The sequence below is a fragment of the Aspergillus fijiensis genome (genome assembly GCF_003184825.1).
Source record: "Aspergillus fijiensis CBS 313.89 unplaced genomic scaffold BO72scaffold_16, whole genome shotgun sequence".
Lineage (NCBI taxonomy): Eukaryota > Fungi > Ascomycota > Eurotiomycetes > Eurotiales > Aspergillaceae > Aspergillus > Aspergillus fijiensis.
Window position 1 is genome coordinate 94,098 of NW_024468992.1, and position 23,915 is coordinate 118,012.

General features: G+C 52.1%; 9 protein-coding genes across 9 annotated transcripts; 4 read left to right on the forward strand and 5 right to left on the reverse strand.

The window, feature by feature from the left end:
* Positions 1-23: 23 nt before the first annotated feature.
* On the reverse strand, positions 24-701 carry BO72DRAFT_506855 (uncharacterized protein; the record flags this gene model as incomplete). The annotated part of the gene is made up of 1 exon (XM_040949244.1): positions 24-701. One exon carries the CDS (start codon positions 699-701, stop codon positions 117-119), a length of 585 nt encoding a protein of 194 aa, XP_040802596.1. The 3' UTR covers positions 24-116.
* Positions 702-4,731: 4,030 nt separating this feature from the next.
* On the reverse strand, positions 4,732-5,461 carry BO72DRAFT_506857 (uncharacterized protein; the record flags this gene model as incomplete). The annotated part of the gene is made up of 4 exons (XM_040949245.1): positions 4,732-4,778; positions 4,862-4,928; positions 4,997-5,271; positions 5,329-5,461. The coding sequence occupies 4 exons, from the start codon at positions 5,459-5,461 to the stop codon at positions 4,732-4,734; spliced, it is 522 nt and encodes a 173-aa protein (XP_040802597.1).
* Positions 5,462-6,072: 611 nt separating this feature from the next.
* Positions 6,073-7,519, forward strand: BO72DRAFT_506860 (E3 ubiquitin-protein ligase). Its single transcript, XM_040949246.1, has 2 exons — positions 6,073-7,103; positions 7,182-7,519. Exons 1-2 carry the CDS (start codon positions 6,124-6,126, stop codon positions 7,501-7,503), a joined length of 1,302 nt encoding a protein of 433 aa, XP_040802598.1. The 5' UTR covers positions 6,073-6,123; the 3' UTR covers positions 7,504-7,519.
* Positions 7,520-8,601: 1,082 nt separating this feature from the next.
* BO72DRAFT_426196 (RNA recognition motif domain-containing protein) lies at positions 8,602-9,769 on the reverse strand. The gene is made up of 6 exons (XM_040942942.1): positions 9,347-9,769; positions 9,213-9,285; positions 9,047-9,153; positions 8,854-8,987; positions 8,765-8,794; positions 8,602-8,705 (listed from the first exon to the last, which is right to left on the reverse strand). Exons 1-6 carry the CDS (start codon positions 9,364-9,366, stop codon positions 8,656-8,658), a joined length of 414 nt encoding a protein of 137 aa, XP_040802599.1. The 5' UTR covers positions 9,367-9,769; the 3' UTR covers positions 8,602-8,655.
* A 1,524-nt stretch (positions 9,770-11,293) lies between these two features.
* Positions 11,294-12,797, reverse strand: BO72DRAFT_65123 (gamma-glutamylcyclotransferase). The gene is made up of 7 exons (XM_040950587.1): positions 12,634-12,797; positions 12,460-12,569; positions 12,346-12,377; positions 12,220-12,269; positions 12,130-12,134; positions 11,990-12,074; positions 11,294-11,880 (listed from the first exon to the last, which is right to left on the reverse strand). The coding sequence occupies exons 2-7, from the start codon at positions 12,552-12,554 to the stop codon at positions 11,374-11,376; spliced, it is 774 nt and encodes a 257-aa protein (XP_040802600.1). The 5' UTR covers positions 12,555-12,569; positions 12,634-12,797; the 3' UTR covers positions 11,294-11,373.
* Positions 12,798-13,559: 762 nt separating this feature from the next.
* Positions 13,560-14,619, forward strand: BO72DRAFT_374850 (putative short-chain dehydrogenase/reductase family protein; the record flags this gene model as incomplete). Its single annotated transcript, XM_040941150.1, has 2 exons — positions 13,560-14,440; positions 14,496-14,619. The coding sequence occupies 2 exons, from the start codon at positions 13,560-13,562 to the stop codon at positions 14,617-14,619; spliced, it is 1,005 nt and encodes a 334-aa protein (XP_040802601.1).
* A 782-nt stretch (positions 14,620-15,401) lies between these two features.
* BO72DRAFT_374947 (EF-hand domain-containing protein) lies at positions 15,402-16,540 on the forward strand (the record flags this gene model as incomplete). Its single annotated transcript, XM_040941159.1, has 3 exons — positions 15,402-15,442; positions 15,518-15,536; positions 15,614-16,540. The coding sequence occupies 3 exons, from the start codon at positions 15,402-15,404 to the stop codon at positions 16,538-16,540; spliced, it is 987 nt and encodes a 328-aa protein (XP_040802602.1).
* A 1,452-nt stretch (positions 16,541-17,992) lies between these two features.
* BO72DRAFT_375145 (MDR family MFS transporter) lies at positions 17,993-20,118 on the forward strand (the record flags this gene model as incomplete). The annotated part of the gene is made up of 5 exons (XM_040941169.1): positions 17,993-18,253; positions 18,334-18,363; positions 18,431-18,741; positions 18,822-18,943; positions 19,004-20,118. The coding sequence occupies 5 exons, from the start codon at positions 17,993-17,995 to the stop codon at positions 20,116-20,118; spliced, it is 1,839 nt and encodes a 612-aa protein (XP_040802603.1).
* A 984-nt stretch (positions 20,119-21,102) lies between these two features.
* rlmA (SRF-type transcription factor RlmA) lies at positions 21,103-23,643 on the reverse strand. Its single transcript, XM_040950588.1, has 3 exons — positions 23,297-23,643; positions 23,045-23,201; positions 21,103-22,981 (listed from the first exon to the last, which is right to left on the reverse strand). Exons 1-3 carry the CDS (start codon positions 23,350-23,352, stop codon positions 21,296-21,298), a joined length of 1,899 nt encoding a protein of 632 aa, XP_040802604.1. The 5' UTR covers positions 23,353-23,643; the 3' UTR covers positions 21,103-21,295.
* Between the last annotated feature and the right edge of the window lie 272 nt (positions 23,644-23,915).

Here is a 23,915-nt window from a genome sequence, read left to right on the forward strand (position 1 = left end):
AGTCTTTAGCATGCACCTAGAAATCTGGCCCGGCGTACTACAGGGCAGAAGGGACGTCTTCCCAGTGGCATAAGAAACGGATTGAGAGCATACACGCGAGACACTCCAAAAGAGGGTTAGGGTGACGAGTCCACCCTCCTAGAAACGACACGCTCCACATTCTCCCTCGCCATTCGCTTCCTTTTCTCCTTCCCCTCCAAGCTCCCCAGCTGGATGCCCGCCTGGGCCAGTGCAGGCTGGGCATAGAAGCACGGATCGCTGTATCCCGGCGTGAGGAAGCGCTCCAGCGGTGTTTCATGGCGGATGTTGGTCTGATCCAGGGCGACTTTACTCTCAAAGAGCTTCAGTGAAGCAGGCACCTGGTTGTCCGAGCTAGCAGCGAGTCGGGCACTCGGCTGTTGCTTGGTGGAAGAAGAGTAGTCGACTTGGAGGAGCTGCTCCATACCTGATTCGATATCATGGTTGGCAACAGCCGGGGGCTCGCAAAGAGAGACGCCGAGCTGGGAGTAGTAAGCGTGGATGCGTTCTTCTGCGATGAGAGAGTCGATCCATGATGGCACGGTAGACTCTGTGTGAGCGTGCTGAGGTGGGATGTTAGTGGCACGGTAGGTATAAGACGACAAGTTTCGTGTAATGAGAGTAGGAAGACGAGGGAGAGGTAGAGGAATGGGGCAAGCAGACCATTTCACTGAGTTCCTCATGAATTGCAAGATTGCGCTCGATCAATGGCGCTGGAAGTGAAGTCAAGCCTGGACGTTGAGTAGTCGCAGCTGCCGTTCGAGCTGAAGGAGGATCTTGCTTGTTGGCCATTCTTTTCGCATTTGGTTTGATCTTCTGTGCTTTCCCACCCATCGCTTGCTGTACCTCTTTATACAACCCCCAGACACAATGGACAGATACATTAGCTTCTCTTTGCCTACCTCCATGTTCCCCAGCTGATCTAATTGCGCTGAGCCAAGCTCTCACTAAAGTCCCATACGAGACCATTGACGAGCTTCGAACCACCCTCCGGCCGGGGATCTGTACACAGCATAGTGCAGCAAGCCAATGCAACAAGTCGACATGATGGAACAATCAACTGATAGCCAGAGTTGATCTGTACCTTTTCAGGTCAGAAAGAAGTAAGGTTATTGTATCATACGACTCCTTCCTTTGTGGGTTTAACTCCTCCACGTAGCGAATTCCTCTTGAGCTGCGCAGCGCAACCGAAGTCAGCTAAGAACCTGACAAAGACTGCCAAATGCAAGGTAAGTACGTGGTATTTCTGACACTTCGCCACTAGTGACTGACCCAACAAAGGGGATAAACCGGGTGACTCTGGCGTGAATGAGGTCAGCTAGCTTAAAGCCACAATGTCCTGCGACAACGCCTCTCTACAACGGACAATAGTACCTTAGTATGTACACACGCGCGCACATACGCTTGATCAAGAAACTTCACTTTCCTCCGCGGAGATGATATCCTCAGAACCAAAGATAAGCGGCAACGCACACCCCAAAGCGGATGACCCCTCAGCTGCTTTTCGTGTTGGCTGAACTAGAAAGTGATAGCAGACCATCAAATCTGCACATATGTCTTGGCGTACACACAGTGAATGCCTCCTGGACTTACGGTAAGAACTAGACAGTTCTGACCGGCCTATCAGAGTCTCAGGTCATATGCTTCCTGAAGTTGAAACACTGCATGGATAAATGCAAGCCAGGAAGGCTCCATCCGAGTCCTTTCCTGGTTCTCGGGTCCGGATCGGCGGCGAATTTACTTTTCCTGCGTTATTGCCGCTGACAATTCAGTTGGGGGCTGGCTGCATCCTCTCACAGATCTGACTTGCGAATCTGGCGGTGGCTTAGATCGTTCGTCGATGACTCCAAAGCCTAAGGTTTGGCTCACTAATAATCTATATGGGTAATACAGGTAGGATGACTTCGATCAATTATCTGACACTATCAAGGGCATTGCTGGAGAAAGACAACCCGTAAGATTTTGCCTGAGTGATTGGCCCTATTCCTGCAAATATCCTGGAAGCCAAACAGCCAAGAACGAAAAAGCAACGAACAAGCAACAAGGTACACGCACAACATCAGCTCTAAGCTCAGTTCACTGCCCAACGATTCCTCGGGTCTCAATACTGCACATGCAGCCAGACCACCCCCAGAGAAGCGTTGCAGCACCATTCAATCCGCACCGGAAATCAAGTGCGACAAACCAAAAACATCCCGACAAGTCGGTTCCTGCAGCCCTTTACTCATTCTCCGTACCCTTCCTTGCAAGCGTGTTTGACCCGACTACCTGGTTAGGTCTGCTGCAGTCCGGTCCACGGTCTGGGCCCCCAGACGCATAGTACTTCTGTCGTGACGGCTCTATCGTCCAGTCAACTCAGCAAATGGGCCCCATCACATCCACTCCCAGGTTGTTGCCTGTTGCCTGAACGACTTAGTCTCTCTGCCTGATTTTCCTATATCGCATACCCTTCCTCCCATGCATTTACGTAGACACCTATCAAGATCCTGCTACGTTGCCCCTTCTCCTGCAAGCTGGCGTAATCAGTCAGGGGTCTGGTTCGCTCCATCATTCTCCTCAGATGGCAGCCTGGTTTAGCTGTGGAGGGGTAGTAGGATAGCCCTGTTGTATTGAGGTTCCCCTGCAAGGCTGGTGACTCAATGGAAGTGTCAGGGTCGCAATTCATAGCAGGGTACTGAGCCTTTTGATTACAAACGTCACTTTTACCGCAGTAAGGAAAGGGAAGAAAAAGCAATATACTCTCTCATGGCCATTACAGTACCGATCACTGTTGAGCTTTACCCTGTGGAGGGCGTCGAGGCTCCAGGAGAACAGACAGCGCGGCTTGCTTATCATCTAGACTAATGAAGAGGGTGGGAGCATTCTAGAGCTTCTGGGAGCATACTGGGAGGTTTCTTAAAACAGTTCTGTTTGTTGATGTATCAAGCTTAAATGCCAAGCCCCATCAAACAAGGTATGTTAACTTAGACGGGCACGACACCTTGTGACCCCTGACCGTGCTCTCGGGACCTGACAGGGAGCTCTCCAGGCTACGGCCAAGATACACCCCAACCTAGTGAGCCAGCTCGGGGCTACCTACTCGAGAACAAGGGTCATGGTAGGCTGGACAGTCTGGTCAATCAATTACACTGTCTGTCATAGGCTGGCTTCATTTCGAGCCCCTCTGATGTACCTTCCCCCCTTTTTCTTACTCATATTTCATTTTCTTTGTCATGCTGATCTTCAATTGATCTTGAATATCCCCAGAAATTAGGAATACATGATAGTCTCATCTCCTCAAATAATCGTGGCAAGCATCCTCACTTCCAAATACAACCGAGTTTGGCTCCAATAAATGCAAAATCATCCCAACATCAAAATACCAATACAAGATATTGGGGGAGTAAGAGTTGACAAAATATAGCACACCGTCAATACAACATCCTTCGCTGCCAAAACCCTCTCAGATTATCGCTGACATCAATTTGTAGCCTTGTGGGCTCGCAATGCGAGCCAGAGCCTTGTCGCAGTCTGCATTCCAAGCAGCCTTCTGCATGGGTGGTAAACTCAGCGCGCGTTTGCATTTGTTCATTCTCAGTGAACAGACCGCCGTCATAGATTGTCGTAATGTACCTTGAGAGAGGCACATCTCTCACCGCACCGCTTGCCGGGGCTTTCCACGACCTGTCCCCCGAATGGCTTGACAAGTAGTAGCATGTCCGATCGTCATTTGCGTAGCCATGCGTGTCTTCATGTGTATCCCTGGCTGAAGGCTTTCTTTCCAGAGCACTCTCCGGCCTCCGTGTTGGAATCCCAGGCTCGAAACTTGAAGCGGAAATCTCTCTGAAACTTTCCTGAAGAGGTTCGAAGAAGTTCGATTCGGAAGCCAAAATGGCGTCACACGCAGCTTCGAGGGCAGCATAGTCCACCTTGCTGGGACTCAATGGGAAGCAGTCATCGATGATCTCATTATGCCCGCTTGAAGTGACAAACGTCGAGTTCGATTGGGCATCGCAAGAAACCTGACGGCACACTTCATCCTTGCCCTCAGAAGATGGCACATCTGGCATATTGGGCCTTTCATTCTGTAAAACTTCACAGGGTAATATATGCTGAGATGACTTTGTCGGAGTGATCCAGTCTCTGGTGACTTTCCGCAAGGATTCCTCCTGTCGGTGTGCGTATTCTGGAGGCGTTTTAGAATTTGCCGATAATATCGTAGCTCGAGACTTGATGCCTGGATCTCTGTGCTCCCGCTGAATTGCATGTCCTCTTCCAGTTCTTTGAATCTTCTTGGGCGGCATAGGCGCAGTGGTTGCGGTTCGCATGGGCGATGACGAGGACATGCGTTTGAGAAAGTCTCTGTTAAGAGATATTCTGCTGCGTTGCGAGGCTTGAGTATCATTCTTCCCCGAGTCCCAGAGGGTCTCTCTCTCCCTGAGTAAGCGGTGTAAATCCTCCAGAGTCCATAGCCTTTTTCCCGGAGTGGCTTTCGTGGGAGAGCGGAAATTAACCCACAGAAGATTTCTAGTGTGGCTTTCCAGGTCGGGGTCTGACGACAGGTCCAAGGCAGTACGTGGCGATCTCATAGCATTTCTTAGCACGTTTCCATTTTTCCCATCTGTGCCGTGTTGTGACCGGTGATCTTCATGACGAATTGATTTCTGCATCTCGCATCTGGTTGTATCTGCTGTGTCACGATCTGGGAGCGGTCCGAAATACGTCTCAGATACATCATTCCGAGGGATCAGGCTTTGAGATTTTCCTGCCAGGAAGTCTTCCTCTGAAAAGCCAAGTATGGGGACTAGAGCGCAGTCAAAATCTATATGTAAGAGATATTCGAGCGTGTCTGAGGCAAGCGTACCTCTAGATTTGATAGGGGAAGAGGTCTTTCCCTTCTTGAAGATTCCCAAGTCTTGGCGATGATTGATCTTGTATCTCATCAGCATCGTCATATTATGAAGGGAATATACTAAGTAGCTCAGAGGACATGACTTACCGTCAATCGATCTTGGGCCACATTGGGCGCATGGAACTTGTGGGCGATTGCTCGCCTGAGATGCTTTGAAAGACGTTCGAGCTTCTTCTGGACCTTGGTCTCTTTATAGTCATATCGGTCGTCCTTGGTTTTGTGCCTCATACGGCGCTCGTAACTATCAAGCTTCTCATCCTGCAGTGCAGTAGGCTTTGCATCGGCGAGATGGGAGGGTGAGCATCCTCCGACCTCTGGCAAGGTAGCGTCAGCATTGCTCTGGGCGAGAGCTTTGGGCTGCGCTGTTTGGGCTGTAGTAGTGTGACATTTTCCATCAATATCGTGATGGGGAGACTCACTTGCACGAATCGAAGTCTGGTCTGCAAGAAGTTTCCTGTAGAATCTCGGCGGGTCTTCGTCATCTCTCAAGATCCAGTCTTCGACTCTGGCATATTTCTCTTGAGGAAGACGTTGCGAAGCTAAGGAAGGCATGGGTAATGATTGAAGTTGTTGATGCAGTTGGAGATTAGAATTTGCCGGGAGATAGGGAGAGGACAAGAGGGACTGGAAGGTGAATAGTATGTTGCTATAGAATCAAGGAAGTTAGGGATTGAACAAGTCTAGGACATGGATTAGAAGAGCATAAAAGGACGAGGTCGACTCACAAGCAGTTGACTTTATGCTTGCTTCAGGATGATGTCGCTTACCCCGGAAGTTTGTGCCTTCCTAGATAGGAAAGACTATATAGCAGGCTCAGAATCCAGCCAGCCGCTCCTCGGCACTGCCTTGCACTGCACTGCACTGCACTGCACTGCACTGCTCCCATTAATTGTATCCTTGATGACTACTTTCAGTATTGACAACTATGTTCCCGCTTTCATTGTCATTCTGAATGCATACTGAACACAACTCAAACTCACCGTCCTTTTTCTTGTATCTGTCTGTCTTCTGCTTTTATCTTTCTTCTTCGCCTTTCTTCCTCACTTCTTCTTTCAACCCCTTTAAGCTGGCAAAGCAACCTGCTGCTCTCTCCTCTGCACTTCTCTTCTGTAAGCTGCGACCACTTTCCATATTTCTGATCATAGACTTATCAAAGTCCACAGCCCCAACACATCTCGCACACCCAAAACCCCATCAACAGCACTTTAACCAGGATGGATGAAGCTTCCGCACAATTAATCCTGAGTTTGCTCCACCATGATGTGCAGGAGGAGATCGAAGCCTGCAGGGCCAGGAACAATAATAGTGGACCATCCGATCATGAAGTCGCGCTACGCGAATGGGCATCCCAGATCCAACAGTGCGCCACGACCACCCATGACAACCAGATGGCCCTGAGCATCGATCGAGCAACCTACGACGACCGCCTGGCACTCACCTTAGCTGCGCAGGAGGAGAGCAGGGCACTCGCCGACCGAACGCTCGCTCTTCGATATGGGAACCAGGCGCAACAGGCCCAGCACCAGCCAGCCCAGCGTCTAGCCACGCAACAGACCCAGGAGGCCACCAGGATCCTGGCACAGATAGATGGGGCCGACATCTCCTCTCTGCTACCCGCCCGCACTGCAGCTGCTCTCGGATACGGCGCTGGGTTGTCTTCCAAAACCGCCGCAAAGCCCCCCTTGGATGACACTGGCGCGGCTGAGTGTGTTGCGTGCTTGGAGGAACAGCCCTTGAAGAGTATGATGCAGACACCGTGCTCGCATCAGTACTGTAAGGCTTGTGTGTTACGTCTAGTCAGAGAGGCACTGGCCGACGAGTCGCTGCTGCCGCTCCGCTGCTGCCGTCTGCCGATTCCCCCCTCGACGCTCCAGGATCATCTGGGCCATCGACAGGCCAAGCAGCTGGAGGACAAATTGATTGAGAGGGAAGATCCGTACAAGACCTACTGCTCCAGAGCGGGCTGCGGTCAGTACTTGATGCCATATCAGGTGCACGGCTACATCGGCACATGCAAGGTCTGTCAACAAGAGACTTGCTCTCTCTGTAAACGGCCCGCACATGCAGGGACCGAGTGCGAGAATGACCAGGTTGAAGACCAGACTATTCTAAACCTTGCAGCCGAGCAGGGATGGCAGCGCTGTGCCCGATGCAGCCATGTCATCGAGTTGGGAATAGGATGCAACCATATCACGTAGGTCAAAGCCCTTATTCTTCTTATGGCTTTCCGCTTGTCACATAGCTCACACTCATGATATCTCTCTTTCCACAGATGTCGCTGTAGGTACGAGTTCTGCTATGTCTGCGGCTCTACCTGGAAACTGTGCACCTGTGCGATCTGGGATGAGAGAAGGCTGTTGCTCCGAGCTCGACACGTTGCCGGTCGAGATCGAGCCGACCCCCCACCCGAGCAGGAAGTTCAACAAGTGGCACAGAACCTCCAGGAAGACCACGAGTGTGACCACGACAACTGGAAGCGTGTCAAAGGCGCTCATCAGTGCGAAGAGTGCCACGACAACTTCCCGCACTTTATCTACGAATGCCGACAATGCCGCTTGCTCGCTTGCGCGCGCTGCAGATTCAATCGTCTTTAGTCGGTCTCTGCTGGACTGCACTGGAGTGTCTCACTACTAGTGATGATTTCTACTTTGATTTTTTGTTTCTCAATATTTTCTGATATGTACTGTGTATGATTGTGTAATCTGTTCTTAACATGTCGACACATGGCAACATTGTTGTGACATAATGGACAAGTCTCATAGGCATGGTAAGCATTTCGCAGCCGAGGCATGCCCACCACATTATAGTTTGCCAATGAATATGATAATTCCAAGAGACTGTCCAAGCGTGCACTCCTGAAAATGTCGAGTATGCATTGACTTCACACAGACCCCAAAAACATAAGACCATGCCGATCAACAGACCTACCCACCAAACCGTACTCTGCTCCCCCAACCACGCTCCTCAATACTGCTCGTCCTGCCGAGAGGTCTACACTACTCCACAGTAGGCAGATCTCTTGCTGGGCGCTATCATCAAGGGTCCTTGAAAAGAATCTTCCATAGTTTCAGATCTGCTCTGCATTTTCCCTCGTTCCCATCTGGACAGCGTCGTCAAGTCGACTGGCCTGTGTGTGATGCTAACCGCGGCTGACTTGCGCGATGCCCGTGAGTCGATACGCATCGAGCCCTGCATAATAGCTCCCAGGGATAGTTAGCAGCTTGTTTCACGTCAAATTCTTGTTCTGTCTGCGTTCGGTTCGCTGCCGTGGTTACTATACCTTCCCTTCAAGACTTTAAAACTCTAGTAGCTTCGGAGGAGGTGGGCTGCCTCAGCTGAGGGGTGTCCCACCGAGATAAACCTGCGTTTTTTTAAGTTTTATGAAGCACAACAATTCTGCAATTTCTCACGATCGGCTCAGAAGATCAAGTTCCCATAATGGCCAAATTACATCGATGTAAGAGAGCAACCGCAAAAGGGGGAGGGTCCGGATTGAGAGACAGCCAGGGCAGAACAGCAGAGATGAGGCCTCAAAAGAAGAGAAAGGGAGCATAACAGGGGCAGTGATCGTTCCAGTCATTCTTGGGTAACCGTCATAACAGATTCGGGACTTCGTTCCTTCGTATTCACATCCCTGCCTGAAAACCCCTGGGGACTAATAGCAGGGTTTGCATGGAATAAATAGGGTCAAAGGGAAGGAGAGAGGGGGCAAGACATCTGGGGGTCGACATGCACGGCGCAGGCAATCAAGCATTCTGGTTCGAGTCGTAGGATTGCTGCTGGGGGCTACGCCAGTCTAGTAATCTTTTCATCAGTGAGACTGTGAGGCGAATGTCAAGAGAAGCTTAGACTTACTACCACCGCCGCCATAGCCACCGCCGCCACCTGTAATCTGGGTTAGCTGATACTTCGAGACCACGTCGAGCGGAGGATGGATGACGAACCGTAACCACCACGGTAACCTCCATTGCCTCCTTCACGCTGGTTGTAGCCACCTCGGCCGTGGAAACCGCCACCTCCAGCGCCGCCGCGAGGCCGCTCCGAAGCCTTGTCGACTCGGATAACCCGACCATCGAATCTGTTGAGGATGAGTACTAGGTCAAAAAAGGGCGAGGGGAAAGAGGAGAGGTTACTGACTCCTGGTTGTTCATGGCCTCCATAGCCTTGTCGGCATCCTCATCGGTTGCGAACCGGACGAATCCGAAACCACGGCTGCGGTTGGTATCATGGTCCTTGACAACGACCTGAGAACAATTTGATTAGATGCTGCGGCTCACATTAGCGCAGAAAAGGGGACACCCACGGCTTCCTCGACGACTCCGAAGTCCTGGAAACCTTGGCGGAGGGTTTCATCAGTGGTGTGCCAGGCCAGGCCACTATGCTGAGTTAGTCCTATCTGATTGTGGAAGCCAGATACATGAAATGGTGCAAACTTACCCAACAAAGAGCTTAGACATTTTGAGGAGGGAGAAGTAGGGTTCTGCGCGAATATTGGGTTAGTACCGAGGAATCAGGAGCACCGAGGTAGAGCGCAGAGTCGAGATGCTTGGGATGGTGTTTAACGCTGCTTTCACACCACAGGAACTTTGCACGAGGATGTAAAATCAGAGTCGGATGTGAACGAATAAAAAACAGTGGAAAGCGAGCGTGCTTGCGACAGTGTGCCTTTGGTGCGAGGGAACTCTGCAGAAGATCCCCTCCGACCCGGTTTGGCCAGATATGAGGATGACTGCCGATAATCGCTCCGAGGGATGCTCTGAACAAAAACGAGAAGACACATACCTTGGCAAGACTACTCGTCTGTTAAACCTAGATGGGGAGAGATTCAACGAAGAGAGTTGAAGGAAAAAAATTAAGGAGGGGAGTGGAAGAAGGAGGATTTTGTTCCTGGCGAAAAAAGACTGCGGTCAGCAAAGTGGGCAGATGCAGCAAGCGCGAGTTGGCCGAGGGGAGAGGGAGAGGGAGAGGGAGAGAACAGGACAGGACAGGACAGGACGGACAACGCGGCTGGGTTAAAGCGGGGGGGGGGGGGAGGGAGAGAGGGAGCCTGAGGGGAGAGGAAGGGCTGAGTGAAAGTAGTAGTAATAATACAGTAGGTAGTAAGTTAAGGTGGTGGTGTAGTCTGACACCGCGGCAGAATTGGTCCAAATGCAAAAGAGCAGTGTTTGTCTTTTCAGTAGGTTTCTTTTCTTTTTTACCCGTTTCTTTTCTTTTTGTGTTTTGTTTTCACTTTTCTTTTCTTTTTGTTCTGAGAGAGCTAGGGATATGCAAGTGGTCCAGAAGTGGCCGGGGGGAGGGGAGGGGGAGGGGTAATTGTGACTAACTGGTGATGACTGATGTCCAGTAAGTTAACATACAGTACAGGCTGAATTGGTGAGAGTTGGGAGAGAGCTAGAAGAGGCAATAGATAGTGGAGCTGAAGGAGCTGAAAGAGCTGAGCAGTAATCCGTATTGTACAGCACCTCATTTCAAAGGTACTCAGTAAGTTACTCATAACAAGCGAGAGACTGAAGGTAGGTAAGGTAAGTTATGAATGAGGGGGAGGCAAATGCGCAACCTGTGAACCTCGGAGACGCTAAGAGATTCATCACCGGCTCATCACCGGCAGTGACCTCCTCCATATTCCACCCCTCATTGGTACCTGGAAGGAGGGGCCGAAATTACCACTCAATACTCGTACTGTATGTACAGTACACATCCATGATGGCGCATTCAGTGCGGATCTGCAAATCGTCTGGATAAGGACCTTTGGAGCGAGCATGCAGATTGCGACTCCTCAGGGTTTGGTTTGTTTGTGACACTTTTGCCCAACAAGGAAGGATTTCTTCATTAGTACCAGGTGCAGGTGACAGCAGTGGTTCTTCATCATCATCCTGGAACTGGGGATTGTCGGAAGCACGAGCAATCAATCGCAATGCACGATCGAACAAATTGAGCGCAGGGAGAGACCGCGTCTCCCTAGCCTCAGCTGAATGCAGAATGATCGGCCTGTCTCTGTCTGCAAGTTTCTAACGGTATACTGACTGCTGGTCGATCTTGCAGGATTCCTTGGCTGGGAAAGCTAGTCTACTTGCATACATCACATCCTCACACCAGATAGCCCGGCTCAACAATGAATCGGGCCTGGATAATCACTGCACCACATCCTCTGGTCTCGCTTGATCATACGGGAAAGACCCTCCTTTTGTCCTTATCGCCTGCTTGCGTAAGACCAGCGGGTTTGCAGCTAGCGTGGGAGGCACGCCTCACCCACCCTCGACACTCTCTTACTGCAACGCTTTCTTTGCCCCATAAACCCCCATAACACCTTTAAAGAAGTTAAGATGATCTTTTCTACCTAGAATGTTCTAATTCGGTCTATCTGCCATAAGCCAGAAACACTCCAAGGATACAGCAGCAGCAACAGCAATGATACAGCTCATTGACACAACACGGGTCGAATGGGCCTATTCAGCAGGTGGAAATCATTGCTGAGCCTCTGCTTTGGATGGATGGAGAGCCTCCTCTATATCCCGTTCCGCCTTGGCCTCCTCTGCCGCCGCTTCTTCCACGCCCTCGAGGGCTTTGACCCGTCGCACCAGATCAGTAACGTGCACATCGGCACTCCCCAGCCCGAGTCCGTCAAGCGACTTCTCCAAGAGATACAGGTATTCAGTGTTTTTACCACTCTGTCCCTGACTGCGACTTATCACCTCGGCCACATCTTGTTGCTCTCGCCGGGCTGGATCCCGCAAAAACTGCGGATTGGTTGGTTGACCGATGTAGACCATACACACGATTGGAGATGATGTTGATTCTTCTGCGTTTGGCTCCTTACGGGTATCGATGGGATGGAAAGGGGTGTAATGGACGGTGTAACCATCGATTTCTCTGACATCGAGATAATCGTGTACCTCCTCAGCATGGGAAGCAGGGATATGATATGCAGCACCCCAAACCGTGGCCGTCGGTGAGCTTTCAAGGTGCGCCAGCTGTTTCAAACTGTGAGTGAACCATCTCAAATAGGCAGATTGGCAGCAAACAGAATTTCATGGTTATAGCTGGCCGATTGCGGCCGCTGAAGATACCGAGAAGACATACCGGATCATCCAGCGTTTCCCAGAACTCCCGTTCGATCACTGTCACAACTCGTCCAGGGTTCTCTGGAGTGCCACGATGGTCGGTACTAGACGCGGCCTGTCAGCCCTGACATGTCATCTCTCAAGAATAGCTTGGCCCACCTTGCCTAATTGACATCGCCAGTAAGTTTATCTGCACATTGAGAAACACAATCATCACAACCGCCAGGCAAGAGATATGCATCGACAAACCTGCCAGAAGCGCCGCACATAGCCATTGATGTAGCCGGGAACCCGTTGGTCTAGCAGAGATTAGCCTATCTGCACTATGAATGGAAATGAGACACTCCTAGTATCATGGACATATGCTCTACTTACCGTAATGCGGCGGTGGCTTCCAGATCAAACTCCTGCCCTGCATCAGCCACTGGTTGTAGCCACTGGTTGTTGTTTCCAGGGATCATCCTGCGGCCGCTGAACGGCTAGGCTTACCCGTATCCGAACACCCAAAGGTCGCCTTTAGGGAAGTAGTTACGCCATGTCCGGCCGTCTCTGGGAGTCTCGCTCCCTTGCTCAGCCGAGCCCATCTCCAACGCCTCAACCTGGATCCTGAATTTAGAGATGTGGCTCGGGTGGTTTTCTGGGCGGAGATACGGGTTGACCTACTGAGTACAACCTCGTCTATAATAATGTTTGTCGTATGGATAATGGAGATTAGGCAAAAAGCTGTAATTAGAATCGATGAGAACTAGGTTGGTGAAGTGAAGCAGCCAGAGTGCAAGTCTCCAAGTTGACTTACTCGGTTCTTTCCAGAATCTGAGGCAAGCAGACAGGCAGCTACCACAATGGTTGTATCACCACCGATTAACTAAATCTCTCAATAATCGATTGATGAGAAATCACCCGCCGCCGAGCGTGCCCACACATGTCTTTACTCCGCATGTTTGCATTGTTTGTCATCCCCGATCGATGACTTCAATTCCAGTCTGGATCTCGCCATCTTGCAGCATTGTCTCGGGAAGTCACTTGAGGGCGGTGCGACGGAAATTGTATTTTGTAGATTTACTCAGGTACTTCTTGTTAGCTCTGATCGATTACCCCAGCCTTACGTGAGCAATTTGCACCTCCTCTGTCCCATTTGCATGGATTACAGGCAGAGCCTCACAAAGGCAAATCGACCACCCCAATTTGTCAGGGGGGCGGATCGCAGTTGCAGAAGCCCCGCTTGATCCATCCCATCCTTGCTCGGACTTTGCTGCAGAGCTTGCGCACCCTCGCTCTCGTATTCGTTTCCTGCTCCAGCAGTCTCCATCATCTTGTTCGTCTCGGGGAGATTCAGCGGGGCCGGCCCAGACACCGGACCCGGCTTTAGCAATACGCTTAATTCAGCTGGCAGCTATCACCAACGTCCAGTCGTCGCGGCTAATCATCAGCTTTGAGACGGCCACGTCCTGGAAATCACTACGCGAACCTGCTCAATTTGAATCGGTTGGATCTGCTACACCAGCCTTGTTCGAGACCTTGGCAACGTCCTCCTCGGCCGTATAATGTCGACCTCGAAGGCCATACTGCTGTGTCTTTTCACATTCGTCATGGCAGGGCTATTTCGGCTACGTCGGTCGCGACGCAATATCCCGGTCGATCCCAGCGAGGTGTCGTTCGCAGGGAAGACGGTGCTTCTGACTGGAGCAACATCCGGACTGGGATTCGAGGCAGCTGTCAAGCTCCTCAGCCTGGGCGTGGACTCACTCATCATAGGCAGTCGTAACCTGCAAAAAGGCCAAGCGACCAAGGCGGAGCTTGAACGACGCACCGATAGACCGGGTGTGGTGCAAGTGTGGCAGCTGGAGATGAACAGCTTCCAGAGCGTCAAGAGCTTCGCCGAGCGTGTGAACAACGAAGTGGACCAGTTGGATATTGTAATCCTCAACGCGGGTCTATGGAATCGAGACTACACTGTATCGCCGGAAGGATGGGAGGAGACGCTGCAGGTCAACACTCTCTCGACATCCCTACTGGCATTCCTCCTCCTCCCCAAGCTGAGACGCAGTTCGACACCGACGCAGCCAACACATCTTACAGTGGTCTCCAGCCAACAGTTCGTTCGGGTCAAGGCGCAGAGCCTCCGAACGGAAGAGCCGTTACTCAAGCATCTGAACGATCCCCGCATTTTCATAGGCCGCCGGCAGTACGGGATCTCCAAGCTTTTGCTCGAGTATATGCTCAAGATGGCTGCCGGTATGGTTCGCCAGGAAGACGGGACGGTGCCCGTGATCATCAACTCCGTAAGTCCCGGGTTTTGTGCCTCGTCACTCGGGCGGCAGTATCGTAGATTTTACGAGCGATGGCTGTCTTGGCTGGCGTATAAACTCTTTGCGCGCACAGCTGAGCAAGGCAGCCGATCGCTGGTGAGTGCCACTTACCAAGGGGTGGAGTCTCATGGGAAGTGTTGGAGAAACGATGGTTATCTAGAGTGAGTCTACCTCGGACCTGTCCACGGTTACAGGGTGCTTATTAACAAAGAACAGCGAATCGATCGCGTTGACAACGGGAGCGGAAGGACAGCAGTTTCAGAACATTGCTTGGAACGAGATCGCGTCTATTTTGAATGAACAGAAGGAGGGGCTGGAGCAGTTGGTCGGAGGTTCGTGACGGCGCCTAGGCTTCCCGGTCTTGTGGCCTCTGCGAATGACATCGCAAGGCTGAGCATTCTTTGACACGAAGTCTTTAATCTTCTGAACCACTGTCTCTGAACACAGCCTCTCAGCGACTCAATCCTAGTTTGTATAGAATTCAGAAGTAGCACAGATGCCTTTTTCTTTTGCGTGGGATCCACCACAAATTGGAATGGAACCCGTGGGCCAACCGCTTCAAAAATAAGCTGTGTCGGATATAGGGCTGAGTTTCTTTCAGTCGGCCTGATCTGCCTTCGTTCCGCTCGCAGTTTTAACCTTCACCCCCCTTCAGTGACAAAGGTCAAGCCAATGAACCTTGCTTGTGCAGAAGGCAACTGGTTTGAATTCTTTTCTTCTCTTTAGAGTGGTTGACGGATCATCTGCGCCCATTAAACGGACTTTCTACTACTGAGTACCTATGAGTATGTGTACCGCGTTCTTCTGCCCCCTTTTATGGTTGAATTCGGTTGGCGATTCCTGCTAAACCGCCGCCCCACGGCTCCGCTCTGCAGGTCCGCAAAAACGAATCTGGTCGCTAACTTAACAACTAACTGCATGGCCAAAGCCTAATAATTCCTTTCTCTCCCCGAACTCCTTTCGGTCCTTGCCTTCCACTCCAAAATTCTTTACAACTAAATATCTTACCTCACCTTCTGGTCGTGCTTGGAGGATTGGGTCAATTCAAACCTACGCTGCCCGTTTTGACGCCTGTCGCTCGGATTGCGCCCGCCGCCCTTACGTCAGTCAGCCTTTGCCGCCATGGCGTACAATCAGTCCTACAATCCAGATGCGCTGCCAGCGTGAGTTGAGAACCAAGATAAGCCCGCCAGAAACATTGGGCAACTGTCGCTAATATGTGAGGATGATGAGCACAGTCACGCAGAGCCCGAGCAGGTACGCAGGAACCCGGACGATGCAGGTTGATCTACTTCTCTACCCCGCAGCTACTGACTTGAGGCGAACGACAACAGGTTGCGCAGATGCTCGGTGCTATGCAGACGAGCAGCTCAGCTCACCCACGACCCCCACGACAGTCTTCTCACCATTCCCCCAGCGGAGTGCCTCCGCGCGTGCCAGTGTCCGGAGCGCCGAGCGCCAACCCGCAGCGCTACCCAGCGCCTGCCCAACAGACTCACCACGGCGGACGATCGCCGACCGTTCCTGTTCAACAGCGTCCGCACCCATTACACCCCTCGCCCCCTCCCCAGAACTACGGCTTTGGGCCACCTCCCTCCCAGCCCGTGCGCAATCGTCCTCCTCCGTCGTCGCGTCCACCGCAATCCCCACACCCTCCTCCACTCTCGGTCCCCGACGATGACCCACAGCAGCTGTACCCCCTGTTCCGCGCCGCCAACACCTCGCACTCCGGGGCGCTGACGGAGCTGGAGCTGGGCTCTGCACTGGTGAACGGCGATTACACCTCGTTCCACCCCAAGACGGTCAAGATGATGATCCGCATGTTCGACCGCAACAGCAGCGGGACGATCTCGTTCGACGAGTTCGTCTCCCTCTGGCGCTATCTGGCGGCGTGGCGGGAGCTCTTCGATCGGTTCGACGTGGACCGGAGCGGACGGATTAGCCTGCCCGAGTTCGAGAACGCGCTGGTCGCTTTCGGGTACCGCCTCAGCCCGGGATTCGTGCAGGTCATGTTCATCACCTTCGAGAGCAAGGGGCGGCAGATGAACGGGCACACCTATGGCAAACATGGCATGAGTTTTGACCTGTTTGTGCAGGCCTGCATTAGTCTGCGTCGCATGACCGACGTGTTCAAACGGTATGACGACGATCGGGATGGGTATATTACGGTGAGCTTCGAGGAGTTTTTGACAGGTAAGTGCGCACGCAGCCCCCCACGAAGACAGAAAAAAAAAGCGGTATTGCAACCGACAGATTGCTGACGCGTGTGTGTGATATGTTACCGTGTTGCAGAGATTCTTCAGTTACAGGATTAGATGGAAGGCGTGGAGTTGGGGGTGATTTCATAGTAAAGGTGGAGATGATCGATTATCGCACTCTTTTCATGATGTGTCCGTCATTGTACATTATATACCCTATTTATTTCTCTTCCAGTGGCATACATGGACATGGTGATAGAGGGGGTGTGGGCTAAGAAGAGATTATTTTTTCTTTGTGAAGAACATTCCTAGGTAATGTTTGATTTTATGAGAGAAGTGCCAGGTACTGTACAGTACTTCTTGTCCAGACGGGAGTGACTAGTATACAGTTCACCTGCCTAGAACATCGGGCGGTGATGGAGTCTGGAGTCTGGATCTCGGCCTTGCACAAGGCAGTCAGCTCCGGGCTCCAGGCTATCTATGGCTATGACCTGTACCGTCACGGATAGTCTATGCGGTGAGAGCCAGTCGGTTTTGTTGGGCAGGCAGGCATACAGTTTGCAGGTGGTTTGTATCAAATCATCAAGTCATCGACTCATCTCATCGACTCATCAGAAAGCTCGGCGTCGGCGGGCAAAAAGTCCGACAGTCCGAGAAGATGAAGATGGAAATCAACCAAGCCTCGTGGGGTTGACTGGAATTCTCCGCCCTGCAGCTGACTTTTTTTCCCCCCCTCTCTTCTATACTAGTCGCTTGCGGACCCAATGGTAAGAAGTTATTGTATAAAAAGACGATCCACGTTCCAACCCGAAGAAGAGGATGATGGTGATGATGACTCCAACTGGAACCAAAATTCAATTTAGGGACCGCTCCAAAGTCGAGGCCCTTTTTTTTTCCCTTCTGTTCTCATCTCTTAAGTTACCCTTTTCGGGGGTTGAGGACCACAAAGCCGACCTTATCTCCGACGCCTAAAGTGCGAAAAGTCTCGGTCTCGGTCTCGGTCTCAAAGATAATACGGAGTACGTAAATAGGATCAGCAAAAAAGAAAAGAAAAACAAAAGGTGGTAGCTTAGTTGCTTTTGCTTTTAGAGCTAAAATGCTGAGCAATCTAAAATTGACTTGAGACTGTCTCTCATTATCTCATACTTAGCTAACTTCGACACGCGCCACAGTTCTAGAAAAGAAAGAAAAACAGGCCTGGGAGCACCCGCTAAATCAAACCCCAAAGTTTTGCTGCAACCGTCGGGGTTCGCCCGCCATCGTCAACACTAAAGGGAAACAACCCGGTTTGCTCTGCGGTCTCTGCTCTGTCCTTCCAATCCAACTCAAGAGAAAAAAAGAGAGCGGCCAAAAAAAAACCTCGGTTCTTTTCCCCCTCTTTTCCTTTCTCTCTCTCTCTCTCTCGTTCTTCAGGTTCTCTCCCGTCTACTTTTGTCGAATTTGGATATTATACACTAAGTCATGACGGGTCATCAACACCCTCACGTTGAGGAGACTGCAGTGGACAAGGGTCCGATGATTGCGGAGAGCATGTCACCATCCGAAACAAGCTCATCTTCCTACAGAGCTGGGTCGGAGAAGCCTGACGCTGTCAGGCCCCCCTCACGAACAGCCTCGCATGAACAAATCCCCGTCGGAACAGAGAAAGGCCATCATGATGGAACGCTAGAGGATGAGGCTGCTGTGGCTGCTGCTAGCGCCCCGCTGGATCGCGTGCCCTCTCAGGCACAGAAACTGGGGAAGAAGAAGATCTTGGTCGTTATGACCGCTCTTTGTGTATGTTAATCCATCTCTCTCTCCACTTTACTATCCACTCCGGCTCGGACATTGTGACAGCACGCTAATGTCACATATAGTTGGCTCTGTTCTTGGCAGCTCTGGACATGGTAAGGTCTTCTGGATCCCTGGGTCTTGATCGCCAGTCTACTGACTTTCTGGTGCCTCGCTTCATAGACAATTGTCTCGACAGCACTCCCCACTATTGCCAACCACTTCCATGCATCGGAGGGTGGGTACTCATGGATTGCGTCCTCCTACATGCTGGCGAACGCCGCCTGTGTTCCCCTCTGGGGTAAGATCAGTGATGTCTGGGGCCGGAAAAAGATCATCCTGATTGCCAATTTCTTGTTCTTGGTGGGCAGTCTCATCTGCGCGTTGGCAGTGAACCTGCCCATGATCATCGCCGGCAGAGCGATTCAGGGCGTTGGCGGGGGTGGAATCATCGTTCTAGCTAACATTTGCGTGACGGATCTGTTCAGTGTTCGGTTAGTATAACCTCGCCTTGGGCATTCCAGCAGCAACCCTCCGGAGGGCTTGGCCGGCTTAGTAGACTGACTGTTTGCAGGGAACGTCCGATGTACTACGGCATTTTTGGGTCGACCTGGGCCATTGCAGGGGCCCTGGGTCCTATTATCGGAGGTGCTTTCACCACCAGTGTAACCTGGCGGTGGTGCTTCTACATCAACTGTAGGTCTTTCAATTGCTTATGCAAATCAATCCATATCCACGCTAACACCTGATTTTCAGTACCTATCGGAGGCTTCTCGCTCGTCATCCTCATATTCTTCCTCAAGATCGAAGCCAGCAAAGTGCCCCTTCTTGCAGGACTCCGCTCTATCGACTGGTCGGGCACCTTCCTCATGATCGGCGGCACGCTCATGTTCCTCTTCGGCCTCGAATATGGCGGCGTCAGCTACCCCTGGGCGTCGGCCACGGTGATCTGCTTAATCATCTTCGGAATCGTGACGTGGGTCGTCGCCTTCATCAATGAGTGGAAGATCGCGCGCTATCCAGTGATCCCTCTCCGGCTGTTCAACAACTTCCACAACGTGCTCATGCTCCTGATCAATTTCTGCCACAGCTTCGTCTTCATCTCCGGGTCCTACTACCTCCCGCTCTACTTCCAGACGGTGCTTCTGGCGTCCCCGATTCTCAGCGGTGTCTACGTCCTCCCCACCGTGCTCAGCCTCTCCATCTTCTCCGCGGCCACGGGCGTCGTCATCAAGAAGACCGGCCGCTACCGCGAGCTCATCACCGGCGGTCTCCTCCTCATGACGATCGGCTACGGCCTCTTCATCGACCTCAAGGCCTACGCTAGCTGGCCGCGCATCATCATCTATCAGATCATCGGCGGTATCGGCACGGGCCCGCTCTTCCAGTCCCCGCTCGTCGCCCTGCAGGCCAACATCCACCCCAGTGACATGGCCGCCGGCACGGCCACCTTCGGCTTCATGCGCCAGGTCTCCGCCGCCATCTCCATCGTCCTTGGCACCGTCATCTACCAGAATGTCTTCGCCAGCCGCATGCCCCAGATCGCTGCCGCCGTCGGAGCCGACAACGCCCACGCCATCGCCTCCTCCTTCAGTGGATCCCAGGGCGATCTCCTGCGCTCCCTGCCCAAGGCCCAGCGCCAGGTCGTCCTCGACGCCTACACCACCGCCTTCAGCCGCATGTGGATCTTCTACTGTGCCATCGCCGCCCTCGGCCTGGCCCTGAGCCTGCTCGTCCGCCCCGTCACCTTGAGCAAGGCCCACACCATCGCGAAGACCGGCCTGGAGGAGCAGGAGAAAGCCCGCAAGGCCGTCCTAGAGGCCCAGCAGAAGCAACAACACGGCGAACCCCAGCCGAAGGAGGAGGTATAGTGTGGACCCGTTCCTTGTCCTTTATTGGCTCTCAAATCCCAGCGGGATGGAGCAAATGCTCAAGGATAATAATTCTCAACTCCGGAGAAGTTGAAGCATATATCTTTTCTACTTCATAATGTCTACATATTCCCATTGTCCCCCTCTCTCCCCTTCTTCCCCAAGACCGAATTTCAGGGCAAAATTGGCATATATACTTCAAATGCCCGGGGGAGGGGGAGGTGGGATTCTTTTCCTTCCTCATTGCGTTGTTTGCATTGTATTGCATTGCATTGCGAGCCTTTCAAGAAAAAAGCGGCAGCATACGCAGGCAGCACTTACTTTACTCCATGTGCGAGTGCTACTCACCATCTACAAACCACATATACTTGTGATATCCAGCACCACTGAATCTGATATGACCAGTCATGATTGAAAATGGAAATGGGTGTGGATTATGCATCAAGCGAGATCAAATTATTTCACTTTCCTAATCAAACATATCCATATCCAGCTAGACCCCCACCTTTTATATACATTCTTTGACACAAAATAAAAAAAAAGTAAATAAGGGAAAAATTGAAAATGGAAAAAAAAATACTGGACATAAAGAAAAGAAAGAGATCACCGATCACCGATCACCATCACCAGCACTATCGCCCTCGGGTGCAATCCAAGATAACAACACAAAGAAGAATTAGAGTTAAGAGGGCACAGAAAGGAAGGAAGAGGCAATGCGCGCCGGGGGGGGGGCTTTTTAAGCTTTCCGCCCTCGGTTTCCAGAGACGAACGAACTGGAGAATCACAGGGTGAGGAAAGTACGCCGCGGAGTAGGTGTGTTGGAGATCTGAGGGTCTCAATAGCAAAGCGAAGCAATACCCACACAGTATATAGCCCAGCTAGACAAAACAAAAAGGGAAAGTGAGAACGATGACAGATACTAAAGGAAAAGGGGTATAAAGTTGTTCCGCAAAAGACAACCCTAAAACAAAGGAGAGTGACAGACACACAACATCCACACACACACACTAACTTCGACAAACGGATTGCCCAAAACTTCCTCCCCTGACAAGTAAATTCACTAACGCCATGTAAATGCCATTATTCAAAACATGGGATAAGAAGAGACAACAGAGCCAATGAGATAGGGGGAGACCGTCAACTTGGTGATGCGCAACAACTCGCAAAGTTCCAAAATTTACGTCTTCGGCTTTTTCATCACCCCTTCAGCGCTCGGCCCGCTGTCGGGGCTTTTGCGCTTCTTATCTTGATCGTTGTCTTCACGTCCGAAGCCAGGTCCGGTCTGCACGGCCGGGGTCGGGAACGTCAAAGGGCTTGGGAGCATATTGCTGTCCGGACCCGAGCGACCGAATCCCCATTCGGGGAAAAAGCTGGAAGGTGATGGTAGCAGTGCGTCTGAAACAAATCGACTGGGCAGAGCCGAGATTGGCGTGTCAATATTGCTGTTATTGTTGTAGGCGGCATTGTTCTGCGCGGCCGGGCCGGGAGGCGGTGGTGGTCTGGCAAACGGGTTCGGTGGTCCCTGGGCCCCCGCGCTAAGGATCGCGCCAGCGGATGGTGACGGCGGAGGAAGAACCACGCCCGAATGACTAGTATCTGGATTGGCTTTTGCCGGCGTCAATGTCTTATTACCCGCCGAGTCGCGTGAGGACGATTCGCCTGTCGCACTGCCTCTATCTGAATTCTCGCTTGGGATCTGCACCTTCAGTTGCGGGCGCTTTGGGGGTATTTGGCCGTTGTTGGTTCGTGCCGGTGGCTTTAGTTCCGCTACAGGCTGGGGGCGTGGGGTTTCCGTTGCCGCTCGAGGCGGTGGTGGCACCTTCCCGGCCTTCCCTGCTTTCCCGGCCTTCCCTGCAAGTGGCTTGGGTGGCTTTACATCAGTGGAATTTCCCAGCGGCGGAACTTCCGCCTTGAGGTGGGCATTTTCTCCCGGCTCACATGTGGGCGGGCCTACACCAAAGTGACGCGCTAGGACTGAGCCGCGGTCGTCGATAGGGGTGAAGATACTGCGCGACTTAGACGATAGAGATCTTTGATGAGGAGGCGAAGGACTTCCCTCTGCCTTCAGAGGGCCCGGCATCTGCTCCGCAGCGGTCGCTTCGGGAAGTGATACCGTCCGCGGCGGTTGCGGTTGCGGTTGCGGCTCATGCTGTGCAAATGTTGGGGGCATGGAAGCTCGACCTTGTTCTGTGAGAAATGCTTGGGCGACCTGTGGTACGGGTGGGTGATGCGGCGCCTGCGATATAGCCATGGGTGGTGGTTGCGGTGTCATGGCATGTGGATGTGGATGCGGTGCGAGGTGCTGCGGCATCGATTGAGGCGCCATCGAATGCGGTGGCATTGCTTGCGGTGGCATGGGCGGATGCTGATGCTGATGCTGGGGTGGCCCGGGCTGATGGTGCGGCCCCGGTGGGCCATAATGCGCAAACTGACCGGGACGAGGAGGTTGAGCCATGGGATGGGCAACTGCTGGATTATAGACGGATGGATTAGGCATGTACGTGAAACCGTTCTGCGGTGGCGGCGGAGGCGGCGGAGGTGTGGCATGATGTTGTTGAGGTCCGATGTTAGAGCTGACGCGACGCAGATGATTCCTTGACGACGGTCTCGAGATACCTTGTGGTTGAGGGGTACCATGACGAGGATCAAAGGGCATCCCGTTGGGGATGGGTGGAGAAGCTGACGGGGCGTGATTGACATGTTGGAAGCCAGGATGACCAGGAATATGGGCGGGGATCATGGGAGGATTCGGAGGCGTCGGATGAATGTCTTCGGGGGCGGGTGTCGTCTCATCTTCGTCGTCGTCATCGTCGCGTTTACCGTTAAAGTCTTCCGGGCCTTTGTGTTCATGGGGAGGTCCAAACTGCAAGAAATGGGTCGCGTTAGCTGCAGCAACGAGTTGTCAGAATCTGAGGGCCCACCGCACATATTGATATCGAGCGAGCGTCTCTCGCATGTCACAGGACGAAAATTCATATAGCTTCTTGTTGTGACCAAAAATGATGACAGCGACATCGACCGAACAAAGAACCGCAAGCTCATGTGCCTTCTTGAAGAGACCGCCCTTCCGCTTAAGAAAGGTCCTGGGAACCGACAGAAATGTCAGTCAGTTAGATTAGCAAATAGTGGTGATACCATCACCCCAAACTCATCAAGAAGCTGCACAGGAAAGACCTACACTGAGCGATTGCGGTCATCCTTGATCGCCTTAATCTCGATCTTTCTCCGACCCATGAGGGATGTAGGCGCGTTTATGCGGCACTGGCGACAATGGTCAATCACAAATATGCCAAGTGGAGTAATAGTTCGTCCGAATCGAATAGCGGCGCGAACTGAAACTCAAGGAAGCGCCGCCCGATGAAGGTATTTCCAGAACGCGAAGAGATAAGAAAAAATAATAATAGGAAAAAGGGAAAGATAGGAAAGAGAGCGACGACCAGAGAGCCAGGTCGCGGTCAGGTTGAAAATTATTATTAATTTTTACCGATATCCCGAGAGGTAAGAAATAGGGAAGCCTCGAAACCACTTCTACAAAGAGGAAGAAGAACGAATGACGAAGATCAGGGAAGGTAGAAAAGGTAAGGGTAAGTAAGTGTGGTGAGATTGGGAATGAGCGCGCTATTTTTGGGAGGGAGGGGACTGGGGGGGGAGGGGAGGAGGGGGGGGAAAGATGCAGTAAGAAGAGAGTTAAGTTTGAGAATTGGGGGAAACAGTGGATGGGGGGGTTAATGTGGATATCGATGTGAATGAGACAAGCCAGTGTGACGGTAAAGACAAAGGGGGGGCGGCGCGCAAAG